General features: G+C 35.1%; 1 protein-coding gene across 4 annotated transcripts in view; it reads right to left on the reverse strand.

The window, feature by feature from the left end:
- TIM10 (Tim10/DDP family zinc finger protein) overlaps positions 1–11,095 on the reverse strand; it is a 47,195-nt gene extending 36,100 nt beyond the window's left edge. Inside the window, exons 1-3 of one of the 4 annotated variants that reach the window (XM_089831586.1) lie at positions 10,861–11,075; positions 10,109–10,161; positions 2,898–2,936 (exon numbers count right to left, since the gene is read on the reverse strand). In XM_089831586.1, coding sequence (XP_089687712.1) covers positions 2,898–2,936; positions 10,109–10,161; positions 10,861–11,055 — 287 coding nt within the window. In that variant the 5' untranslated portion in view covers positions 11,056–11,075. Of the gene's footprint in view, positions 1–2,897; positions 2,937–10,108; positions 10,162–10,860 lie in introns of all 4 variants that reach the window. The other 3 variants (XM_089831589.1, XM_089831590.1, XM_089831587.1) reach the window with 3 other exon arrangements.
- Between the last annotated feature and the right edge of the window lie 2,454 nt (positions 11,096–13,549).

Below are 13,549 nucleotides of genomic sequence, written 5' to 3' on the forward strand. Positions count from 1 at the left end.
AAGAGGTTCAGTGAGAATATCTTTTGTTTGCTCATCAATCTTGATATACCATATCTCTAATTCAAAAATTGAATTTATAGATAATTGATTTATCTGAGTACAACATTGCATATGCCACTTATATATTCGAACTTTGGAAATATATCACTCTCCCTCTGACTCCTTACTATGGGATTCTCGTTCCATTTTATCTCTTTGTTCAACAACTTAAAATGCAAGATTTTCATCCTTTTCATACTTAACTTCTGCTAGGGTCGCTTGAATTTTCTCCAGAGTTCTGGAGAAAAGTTATGAATGTGACCAAATTTGTCACATTTGAAGCATTGTACTTTAATCCAATCTCTTTTCCTGTATGATTTGTTCAATTCCTTGTTGTCTTGATGAATTCCCTTTCTTTTTCCCTTATTATTGAACTGGCTTGAAGAGCTTGAAATTCTCCCTCTTGATTTGAAATGATTCCTCTCATAATTAATCTTGACTCTTCTTGAGTACATTCATTTTTGAGTAGTTCAAGTTTAGGAAGATCTGGTCAAGAACTTAGTCCATGAATAAATGTCTCCCAAGACAATGGTAGTCCTTTTAGGGCTATAATGCTAAGTTCTTTGTCATCTACTTCATTTCCAATGGTCGCAAGTTGATCTTTTAATTCTGAGATTCTTAGGGAATGGGACGTAATAGCTTCTCCATTATTCATCTTGACAAATAGTAGATCTTGCTTCGATGTTAGCAATCTGCTTGTGTTATTAATTTCAAAAGTATTCTTTATAATGGAGAACATCTCAAAAGCAGTTTTAAGACTCGATATAGAAGGAAGAATATGATCCTTCACCGAGTCTATAATAATTTTCATGGCCTTGTTGTTGTGTCTTTTCCATGTTGTTTTATCTGGTTCATTTTCAGGAATAGATTTGTTTGATTCAATGTACTTTTCTAATTCCATTTCTCTTAGTACTATCATGACTCGAATTTTCATGATGAAAAATTTGATGCTCCCTCAAATCTATCCTATAATCTTACGTGATTAACCATTTTTATTTAGAGAACAAAAAATTCTACTATTGAAATCTGAGATTTTAGTTTTAATTCTGAATAATAGAATCTCTTATCAAGATGGCTGACTAATAGAATTTCTTATCAGGATGGCTCCAATACCATGTTAATGCATAGGATCTTTGATAGAAATAATATAATTCTCGGACTGTTTATATTTCAGAATTGTACTTACTTGATCTTGTTTGTGTGCAGCGGGTCTACAACTTTGGTTGGTCTTCAATGCTCCAATAATCTTTATATTGAATGTCAAGTACTGATTAAGTGGTATTTGATAATCTGCAATATTTATGACTGTTGATCCTGGGACTGCAAGTATGACTGTTATTGATATTGCTTTGTCCCATCGATGAGTGAATATATATAACACATGAGGCGTCATGACCCTACGTGGGCATAATAGTAATCTGCTGATGACTAATCATACCCAATAATATCATTTAATACAACACTTGATATATATCGATGGTAATATGAAATGAAGCCCGATACTTGATCGGTGATAACACAGATGTCTCAATATCAATACAACCTAATATGAATCGGTGACAATAACAAGTGAAGCCTGATCTGAATCATAAACATGTAACACTTATATATATATATATATATATATATATATATATATATATATATATATATATATATATATATATATATATATATATATATATATATATATATATATCATTTTATTTACAGCATAATGTATTGAACCAGATTCAGATTCTCAGTATTACTTTGAGTGATGCTAAACTTCAACAGTTTGATCTTATACTTGAGCAACAAATTAGACCTGCCATACCATCTATCCAATGAAATACAACATACTCTACAGCTGGGAATTCGGGTTTGGAGTCATAATCAAACCTCAGATCAATCTAAATCAGACCTAACTTGGGCATTAGAGAAACACTCAGGTAAAGTCATCTTGAAGAGCAAATTTAAGGATGAGAATTCAGATCTGGGCTTTTAGCTTATAAATCTATCTTCAACAGCAAATCAGACCTATTAAGTGAAATACAACCTACTACAGCTGGGTGTTGGGTTTGGAGCCACAATCAGACCACAGATCAGTCATAATTAAGTCTGATTTCGCAGACCAGGATCCATACCAGGCATAGGATTGGCTGGAGCAGCAAAGAAGAATCCATAGAATTTATCTTAGAGGCTGGAAGTTGCATATTAGGCCTGTAGCAGCCACACAATGCAGCCCCAGAACTCAGATCAGACTTATGGAATTGATAATAGCCATGTAGCAATTCATTTATAAGTCATCTACTGAAATGGGTATGTCATGTTATGTGCAAATCATGCGTTTTATTGTTTAGAACAGCAGTAGTTTTCAATTTCCCTATATTTCCAGCATTTTCATTGCATAAACATCAAAACACAAAAATATCAGATAAAGTTCACAATACCAAACAAAACAGAATATTGCAAAAATCACGAAAAAACCATAGAAGTCAAGGAAAAACCAAAAAAATCAGGATTAGTAGACATCAGATCAAAGGGGATCTTTCATCCTACCACCTTTATGTGTTTATTGAAAAACAAATTACAAAAAACAACAAAACAATTGTGTCCACAATGCACAAAGTTAGTCAATTGACCAAAAAAATGCATCCAGTACTACTAGATTATTACTGCAGTAACAAGAAATCAAGGAACTCATTTTTGGAGAAAAACAACGTCTACAGAAATAACAAGTGCAAGCAGTCATTCTTGGAGGGTTGTCCCTGAAGAAATAGCCCATCAAGGAAGCTTAATGCTGAGAAAACATACAACTGTTGCAATGTATTTCAACCAAAACACTTAAAAGTGAGCTAATTCCAGAAATTGCATACCTCTTCTCTATACATTTGTCAAAGCAAGTTTGAGTGAGCCTGCATCAAAGAACATATAGCACTCTCACAACTCTGCAACTATGCAACAAATATGGTGACAAGTGACAGCTACTAAATGTACAAAATCCATGCTAATCTAGGGAATCTAAAAATGCCTTGTTGACTTCTACAGAATTTTTACATAACATGTACCCCTTACGTTCATTAAAACCCATAAATGTAGACATGGCATTGTAACTACCACAAAAGTTTCTAAAAACGACACCAATGTTTTTAATTAAATTTCAAATAGTAATAGTATGTCAACACCTGGAACTATCAGATCAAGATAGCTAAAAGTAAATATAAACTCAAAAATCAGGAATTAAAAAGCATGTAATAGAAGAGATAGCACAGTCTCACTAATTTAAAACTGAACTGTGATCATAGGATAAAACCTTCATTAAATTCCTCTTGATTTAAATTTTAAACCTTCAGCAACTTTTACCATCAATTCTTGTATTCCATCCAGACTTCAAACAAATGTTAAAATATATTCAATCCGCACATATTGAAATATAAAAACAAAAACAATGACAAATAAAATAACTGGATGGCACACAGCAGGAAAAGGCCCGATTTGGGGATAACTCTCTGACAGTAGACAACTGAATACAGTAGGCCTTTATTAGCTCCTGCCTGGCCAAGGACAAATGCCTTATAAACAGTCTATACAAATGCAACAGCAGAGAGTTAAAGAAGATTTTCTAGGCAAACAAAACAGCATCCTTTCATTTTAAGATGATATATAAAGGCATTCTTCCACAGAGGGGTCAACTCGGTTCATTTTGAGTTTGCTGGGTTTAACCCATAGGCATTCTGCCTGTGCCCAACTACACCGAACTGGATCTCAAATAACCTTTCGATCAGACCCAGATCCAGGGACTATGAGTGCCAAACTGATAACTTAGCTTTTTTTGTACAATCAAATCAACATATTAAAGACATAAAGCCATTTGTACAAGGGTGATATTTCCTCAAGTTTTCTTTGTTGCCAGATTCCTTTAGATAAAGATAGCTACTGTAAAGAAGTGGTTCACTCAAGAATCTCTCCTGTAAATGGAATTCCTCCTCAATTTAGGAAGGATAATTTCACAAATATTGTAATGTAAACTTCTAAAACTAGTTCATCCAGACACAAAATCAACAAATGTCTGCCAAATCTTATGAGAGAGAACAAAAATAAATGATCAGGAAATTGAAGTGGTTTACAGGATCAGACATTTCACATACATTTCCATGTACTTATTTGTCTAAAAGGTTAAGCCCTATCTTCCTTATGAGAGTAGTTTTGGTTTGGATAATATTTTATAAAGCAAAAAAGCTATGTTGTGGACTGAATCCTTTGGTAGATACCTCAGTTGCCAGTATGAATATGGGTACACACTGGTATGGCAATATTTTTGCCTTGGGTATTGGGGGTGTGCCTGTGGGTGGGTGATCATATGATGCACCAGTGATCAAAGCCAACTGATAGTTCAGAATTTCAATATTAGGTCATAAGCCAAGTTACACATATCAGCTGTTCTTCAAAATGCCAAAAATGAGAAAAAAAAGAATGAAGAGAGCAAAATAATCTTTGTATTGAAATTATGCTTTTAGGTAAGTTTTACGAGTTTTGGATGCAAATAAAAGTTGATTTATCTTCCTTGTTACTTTCTGGCACTCAGCACCTTTGGGTACCCTGGGCGTATCCCCAGGAACACCAATACCTAGAGATGTACATGCTACAGCGGCAGAAAGCCTTAAGGGCATACCCGGTATCTTAGGTGAACTCCCTACATAGTACATGGGATTCAGTGACTTGGAAAAGGATTTGAAACCACCAAACTTCCGTCTGTCTATATTGCATTATACAAAGCCAAACTAATATTTTGGCCTAAATTTATATGACTGGTTCTATTCAATAATTTTCTCGCAATAAATTGTGATTAATGGATCTGTCAGAATTTTTTTCCCTTTATTAAGAACAGTAAGCCAACAATGACCACTCGAGTTATAATTCGTTTTAACTGATTCATTATTTGTTAAGAGATTTAACTTTCAACCCACCAGTGCAAGGGTCAGCTCTCCCTATCAGAGATCACCTGTGAATGTTCAGTTTGCAGATAATATGTTAAAAAAATTCAAAGCTTTAAAAAGGGGAATTTGTCTAGCTTGAATTAGAGCAATTTATATTCTTCCCAGCTTCGGAATCTATTATTCACCCATAATAGGCTTATGCTCTTAGCTAGATAGACTATCCAGTATCCACCCGACTGACTGGCTGCAGAATGAATCGGCTCCATCCTAATGAGGTTCAGTTAATAATACATCATAGAATCCTTTACATACCAATGCTTCTCTTTCACATAGTCAGTAGGAATGAAGGCGAAGCAAAAAGAAATGACATTAATATTTTTCTTCTCGTTGGGATGTCCAAGCTCTGTCACAGACTTCATTTTAGACTAATCTTTATGCTTCTATTGGTGTGTTTTTTTTGGTCAGCTACTTATTTCAGACTTTTACACATACTTCTCTTCATAATGTTTTTAATTTTAGCTAGCTTTATCAAAAGGAAATTATAGCAACAAAAAAATTTTGTCTGGTGGCAATTCTTCCAGAGAAAGGTATGTTGCTAACTTGAACTTAATAATTTATGGACTCACAGACATATGGGTGGTTTTGTTGTAACGTCTCCTTTCTAGGTGACAGGAGATGAGCAAAGGGTTGACCTATCACACGGGTTGCCAGGTTGCAGACATTCTCACCAACTTGTGTGGTGTGGTTTTGATATTATTGTCTCTTTCAGCATCCTAATCTGGGATCCAATTGCAGGTCTTTCTTAAATATTTACAGAGGTGTATCTTCAGAATTTTTGCCGTCTCAATTTTGCTTCTGCATGCTTTCTGTTTTGGGCATATTGTTATTCATTAAATATAGCCTGTGATATTTAGTTATTGGGTATCGAGTCTTATTTAGTTATTTAAGAAGACATTATTCTAAGAACTTTGTCTTGAGTTATTGAAGTCTGTCAGTAGCAGAGTGCTTGTAATAAACTCTAAGGATCTGAATAAAAGGATTTACATTTGAGCGGGCTGGGTTGTTTCCCTTGGTAAGGAGGGTTTTCCCAGGATAAAATCTTCTTGGTGTTTAATTGGTTTGTAGCTTTATGTTATTATCTTTCTGGTTCAAATCTAAGAGTATTTATTCATTTTGATGCTATCATTATCATTAATTATTAAATATTGTTCCATAGAGTGACATTACATAATATGGCCAACTTCTGACTGATTTCTTATAGTGAAGCAATTGGACTTTGTGTTAAAAGGTAAGAAAAAATTGAAAGGAAACCAAAGTGAGCTGACAAACTTCAATAGACAAGACATCTATTATGTAGCTTTTTTCTAGTGCTAATGCAGTGAAAAGTTAATGAAAATGATTTCTGGGGATTTGTATATTACAAACTGATTTTTAGACATCAAGAAATAGATATGTTGAGATGTTGAGACAAATAAAATCTCAGGATGGAATCTTGCTAAGCAACCTCCCTCTCCTTACAGGAGAATAAGTGGACTTCTGGTTCCATGATACACATCAATTATTTTTACCTCTCTCCATGACTATCCCTGTTGATAGGAATCAACAAATAAAGTAGCCTTCTTCCATTTATTGGTTGGTGTGATCTCCTTACCCTTCACCTCACTAGAACAGTGGCTTGCTTTAATAACTTCCATTCCTATCTACCATTGTACATAAATATTAAAAATCCATAAAACAAGGTATGTTTGACCTATACATGTTGAGTGTTGCAACAAATATGTTGTAATAATTTTAGTCACCAACCTGATTCATCAGTGAATATCCCACTTCATTTTTTACTAATTAAGGATTTTCAAATAAATCTGTAGCAGTATTTTTAGTCGCCAATCTAATCCATAAACTGCACTGGATATTCCACTTCACTGTTTTCTAATTAAGGATTTGTCTAGACTAGCTTCACAAATTCCCTCCTAATAGACCTGCCACTTGCTTTAAGAAACCAGATTTCAAAAGGATACTTAAAATGTAGCCTAAGACTGAAAGAGAAAGAAGCGTGCATGAAAATGAGACTAAATAAACATGCACCTGGAAGAACCTTTAAGTGAGTTTTGAACTCCTCATGTCTCTGAATAGAAACCTCTACAAGTAGGTTCAATGTCAGTAGAACTTCCAGGAACTCATGAAAACAAGAGCAGATGAGTTCCACAACTACAACATGCCTGCAACTCCATGAAAATTCGGTACCTCAGTTTGCAACACCTTTCTATGAATTGTTGAACACCTAGAAATATTCAAGTATGAACCAGCCCTTGTACAATGTCTAATAAAGCTACTTGGGCAGGTGCCTTTGAAAAAAATATAAGGAAAAGGAAGAGACAGTGTTTGAGCTCTTCTCAACAAGACACACTGTACTAAACAACTGCTTCCATGAGACTGGCAATTGTAAAACTGCCCGGATGATTGCAAAATGGCCCTGCTAGAGTTGACAATTCTCTCTCCAACATAAAACACTTTGCTTTCTGCAACACTCCCTTGAATCTTGAACTTCCCTAAGATGCTCTGCATCAACTCTAGGCAATCTTCAGTTCAGTGGAATGTTTGGTTGGCTTTGAAACTGTCATATGCAAGTTTTCTGAGTTAAAGTTCTTAAGAACCTTGAAGTGCCAACAATTGAACCTTTAGCTTTGACTAAGATTCAATTTTTCAGATCAAACAAAAAATATTCTGAAAATCAAATTTAAAATTGAATAATGTGGTCAAATAGGCATCTTCTTTACGCATTTCAATCATCAACATGTGTATCCATAGTTGACCAAACAATGTAATAGGGGAGTAAGAATTGGTTGTATATTCGGCAAGACTTTTAAACACCTCTGGAAAATCTCATACTTTTTGAAAAGGATTACTCTCCTAAATTATCAACTCCAAGCCAGATATATTGGTGACGAAATGAGTGCCCTCTAGAGAGATTAGGAAATAAAACCTTTCCTAACAAGGATGCAAATATGTTTGTCCAACCAAGAAGCATTTATTTCTATCCATAATTGTTGTTGAGTAGAACTTTGAACCAGGGGGATCACAATAGGGGGACCCGCCACCGAGGACGTAATTGTGGCTCTCGAAGCATTAATGGCTCCTAGACTTATCCTATCATATTTGTTTCGCTACTAAACTCTCCTTATCTCTCGAATGCTCTCCTTATGCCTCCCTCCTTATCACTCCAAAGTCTCCTTATGCCTCCCTACTCCTCTCCCCATCTACCATCCTTATCTCTCCATGGGACCTTTGCCACACCAACCAGCAACCTGAGCAAACCGCTAACGACCTTGTCTGAGGTCTTGATTTTCACGTGGGTGTCTTAGAACTGGTATGACACCATAGAACACCACTCTCACACGCCTTCGGCAAACTATCCTGATGCCACTACTGGACTGGTCAATTCAATGTTGACATAGACCTACGAACAATACTTCCGTCAACAATCTTGTATGCTCAGTCACTTCTTTTAGCATCATCCTTTCAAGCCTTCCATTTTTCCCTGCAAGCAATGGGTAGCAAATGTGAATCGAGCATGTGACGCCTTATTAACAAGGCTCGTGACATTATTGTCTCAAAGTAGAATGAACCCTGAAAGTCTTAATAAACTATCAATTTGAGTTATTTACAAAACATGGGCTTATGTGACAAGGTAAATAGAGCCATAGATTAGAAACAAAATAGCACTTATTGCCAATTGTTTAATTTTAATCCTTAATTTTTTTCTTGTCTTCTTTCACAATGTCTCGTCACTAATCACTGTGACTATCTGTGCCCTTATCCTCCAACTATCTATTCTAAGAGCATCATCTCGTTCTTAAATGTGTCTGGGATTTAATTTTTGTCTTTGACAGCAGGCTTCTGTATCATCCTATGAGATATTTTCTCCCTTCGGTTTTGAATATAGTTACACCGCCCTGGGAGATGGGGTGACGGGGTGATGGGGGGACAAGTTTCCGAGACGAGGGGCAGAGGGGCCTTGATTTGGGGACAACGGGGGACGGCAGCGGAGGATGGGGTGGTGGCGGAAGAAGCAGGGGTGTATATACTATACATATGGTACTTAAAATGCTGGTTATGCAAAGATGTACTACAATTATACAATATAAGATACAAAGATGTTAAAAACTTAAACATTGAACATTGCATTGAAGTTTTTAACTGGAACATCATGATTCATGATTCATGATCAAATGACAAACAAACATTGAACATCAGCAAATAATAAATATTAGCCTAGACTCTATATATCAACCTTCAGATCAATAGTATGCGTATCTAGATTCTACTATCTAATAGTAATCAATGATCATATGAGTCATGACATAAAAATGATTACAATAAGTATCATGTGCCATGAATCATGATATCAAAATACGTATATAATGCAAACAAAAACTACAAGTCTCCAAGAGTCCAAATCAATGAAGGAGACTCCTTGGCGTCCCCCCACACCCCCACACTCGGACGTCTCCAGTCTCCACCGGCGATGGCGCTCTAAGTGGCACCACCCGAAACGCCAAGATGTCATCCCCCCGTCCCGAGGACTCCGAGACAACCCAATCTGGGGGAGGGGGGAGGGACGTGTCCCCGTGTTACACTGGTTTTGAATCATCCTTCTCATGCACCATCCAGGGAAAGTTTTCTAATCAAACTAAACGCTTGAACATAAGGAAGTCCAAATGGAGGAATAAAGACTTTTGGGAATAAATAGTTCTCACTAAGGTGTTGGAAAAAACACCCATTCAAAATCTTGTTCTCGGTTTTATACTTTTGTTAATTCATCAAATTTTCTTGTGTATGAATTTAACTTCATAAAAGCCTTAATTCAGCACCACGTTGTCAGTGACATTCAACACAGTCCATTTATGGTTACACATCAATAGTTTAGCAGCTTAGCACACCAAACTTATCAGGACTGCTTTATAATTTTTTACTACTTCTAAAGTGTTAGTGTGAACGTAAAATGTTTAATTTGCAGAGCATGCATCTATCAATAAATTCAAAAATTAAAACAAAACAGAAAAACAAAGAGACCAAACAGCGAGTCCTTATAATTTTAAAACTATTACTGAGAAATGTATCAACATGATGTATAAGGAATAATGGCATACTTGTTGAAAAGTTCAACTCTATATGCCATTTCCTGCTCTGCCATGCCAAAAATCTGCAACCACACAAAACGACCAGTCATTCTTGTTTACATGTAACTGAAACTAAACCCCAATGCACTAAGTTATCACTCCAAATTCCTACTCTGCTATCACATCTTTGCTATATATGTTCATTGTCAATTATTCCTTTTAATTCCTAGATTCATCCACTGGCATGTATAAGCATTGGCGTGAATCAATCTCTCCAGAATCAAATGCCAGAATTATTTTCCATTTGAAAAGACCTTTATACAGAATTATATTTCTCTATAAAACTCAACTTTTTCAAGCTTCTTGTGAATACAAAAAACATGACGTATGTCGACTAACATGCTTTAGTTCACTTCCCAGTTTGTCACAAAATCAGAAACCAGTAGCACAATCTTTCATTGGTATGCCAAATTAACATCTGGCTTGGCTGTCAAATAAAGAGAAAACTTTGAACTTTACCATTGTCACTCTACACGCTTTGCAAATACCCCGAAGTAAAAATCTCTTTCGCGAACCCAGGTATCCATATAATACTATATTGCAATATCGGACCATATAAAGCTAATTTTTTACATTACATTAGAAAAGTCGCTTATTGTTATAAAATATTCAGTATTACAGCGCTTCAAAGCCCTATTAGCTAGAATCACAGAAATATTTGCTCCATTTCAAATCCGTGATATACAATACAGATATCAACTGAAGGGAACGATATAACATACCTGCTCTTTGTCTAGTCCAGAGGGGGCTTGGGAAGCCATTGTGAGGATCAATGGAGAGCTAGCTAAGAGAGAGAAAGCGAGCGAAATTGCAATGACTATCAACTTTGCATGACCATTGAAGACATGAACCCTAAAATAGCAAGTGAAACAATTGACGGTATAAAAATTTAATTTTGGGAAAAGATTACTTAGCATCTCCCGTAGTTTGGAGTAATGAAATCAGACCGTCAAACCTTTGTATTGATAGCCTTGTGGGTGGGTTTCTTTCACTATCTATTCAATTTCATGGAGATCAACTAAATAAACATTTTTTAAACCAAAGTTTTCTTATTATTAATACTTGTCGAGTTCATATATGCAAGTAAATGGTAACTACTTACAAGTCTACAATTTATTCTAAATCAATTTTATTTATTTTTAAAATTAAATTTATTTTATTATTGTTAAATTATTGTTGATAAGTGTATTTGCATTTTAGGAAATTTATGTGGTCAGGATAAAATTGTGTAGTTCTTTAAGTCAAACTCATTGACCTAAGTTTCATGAGTAGTGGTTCACAAAAACTCATCTCTCATGAGAATGAATGAAATGCTTGGCAAATACTGCAACTAAGCAATGTTTACAGAGGTGCAGTTGGTTCACCTCACAATAGGTGTATGATAATCATGCCCAAGGCCTCACTTAGGAATAGTATATTCAATCTAAGGATTATTCTCCCTACCATGAGGTGCATTTAATTTGTCAACCCAGGGACGTATCCTTGAAATGGTCGGCACAGTATGTGCACTAGATTTCTTAAAGAGTCATTATGCTTATGCTACAGGAAATAAAATGCAAGGAAAGAACCTACACTAGTGCTGCAGGAAATTAACACACTTCACTTAAATGAATGTTGGAAATGCAATTAAATGCTAACCTATATTCTAACTCAGACCATCCATTATAATTGTTCTCGCAGATGCTGCAGGAACACTCACAAAGTATGATGTTGTAGGAGGAAACTTACAACTTCTACTTGAAATACTATAAATGTTGGAAGTAAATCTACACTACTTTAGTCTAATCCACCTCCCAAGTGGCCCCCCTTGGTCAACTTCTACTAATCTACTAACACAGAATGTAAACCAAGAATTATTTCATTATATTCCAAAACTCCTTACATAAGAACAATACATAAAACTGTAAAACAATTCACTGTGAGAGTCAATAGTTTCTTTTCATAAACTTTCTTCCAACCTTTTAAAACTATTGATCCAATCCCTATAAATAGAGGATTGACACTTATTCTAAAACAAGAAAGAAAACAAACTGACTACAAATCCGCCAGAGAAAAAGAAAGAAATATAAGAGTTCGCAGTACAAACAATAAAGATTGGATAACCAAGTCAACACAATAGTAAATGTAGAGGGAATATAGCAACTTTTCATCCCTGCATTCATGGAATAATGGCTCCTCCTTTGTAGTGATCGTGTCTCCTGATACCATTATGGTTCTTCCACCATGATTGGACTTTAATGTTCCTCCTTGAATGCTATCAACCATCTCCATCTTCTTCCCTGTCAAGTTAGTTATGATGCAGAAATATTTGCAAACAAGCATAATCAAGTTAAATCCAAATATTAGAACACATATTTTGATGGTTATATGAAATATTACATTATATGTATAATATTGGCAAAATATGACATACTATCTACCCATAGGTTAACAGTTCTATCTGGACTTAATCATAGGTTCAACTAAACATAAGTTCACAAATGTCTTGGTAGTGCTAAAACAGAGTATTTCAAAATTATCATAAAATAGAGGCAATAATTAGCCTCATCAGCAACATTGATACTTCCTTAGGGCTTCCCCATCCTAGTATTACTATAACTTGAGTGTGCTTAATGGTGGAGTTTTCTCCATTGTTAAGCTACTTTGTTTGCCACCTCATTTGCAAAATCATTAAGCATTATTGTGCCTTGTGAGCAATTCATTAGAAAGCCTCTTAAGCTCATCAATTGATAAGTAGGAGATATTTTCCATAGCAAGTCAAATTGTGACATTGCTATCAAGATTCACCTGTGTTGTATTTTTAGTCAAACTTATTTACCCATGTTTCATGAGTAGTAGTTCACAAGAACCCATCTATCATGAGAATGAATAAAGCACTTAGCACTCATTGCATCTAGGTGATGCACATAGAGGTGAAGCATCGAGACTTTCTTAGAGCTGACATGTCCAATACTGCTCTACATCAAGTGTGCTTAACTATAGTGTTTCCTCAATGGTTAAGCCCACTCTACTTGCCACCCCATTTCCAAAACATGGATCAATGAGTTTGATTCAAAAAAATACACAATTAAATCTTGATAACAATATCATAATTTGACTTGTTGTAAAAATCATTATATATTCTAAAATCTAGATACTTTATATTTTTTTCATGCAAATCGTTGGATATTGTAAAATCTAGATACATGGAATCTTTCTATATATTTTTTTTCCTTTTTGGAGCATGTAAAATATTGTTTTATTGGTAAAAGGATAAGGCCATATAGATTATATTATTAAATTAAAATTTACAAAATCTTCATTCAAACGAGCACTGGTAGGAAAGAACAAAGAAGAAAACCTTCAGTCTAGTCTGATATTGTTTGTCCTATACAAGATTATATGACTAAAAGAGGCATACCCTAGTTTATA

This window comes from Cupressus sempervirens, chromosome 5, assembly GCF_028749045.1.
Source record: "Cupressus sempervirens isolate cs-2001-9-10 chromosome 5, ASM2874904v1, whole genome shotgun sequence".
Classification (NCBI taxonomy): Eukaryota; Viridiplantae; Streptophyta; class Pinopsida; order Cupressales; family Cupressaceae; genus Cupressus; species Cupressus sempervirens.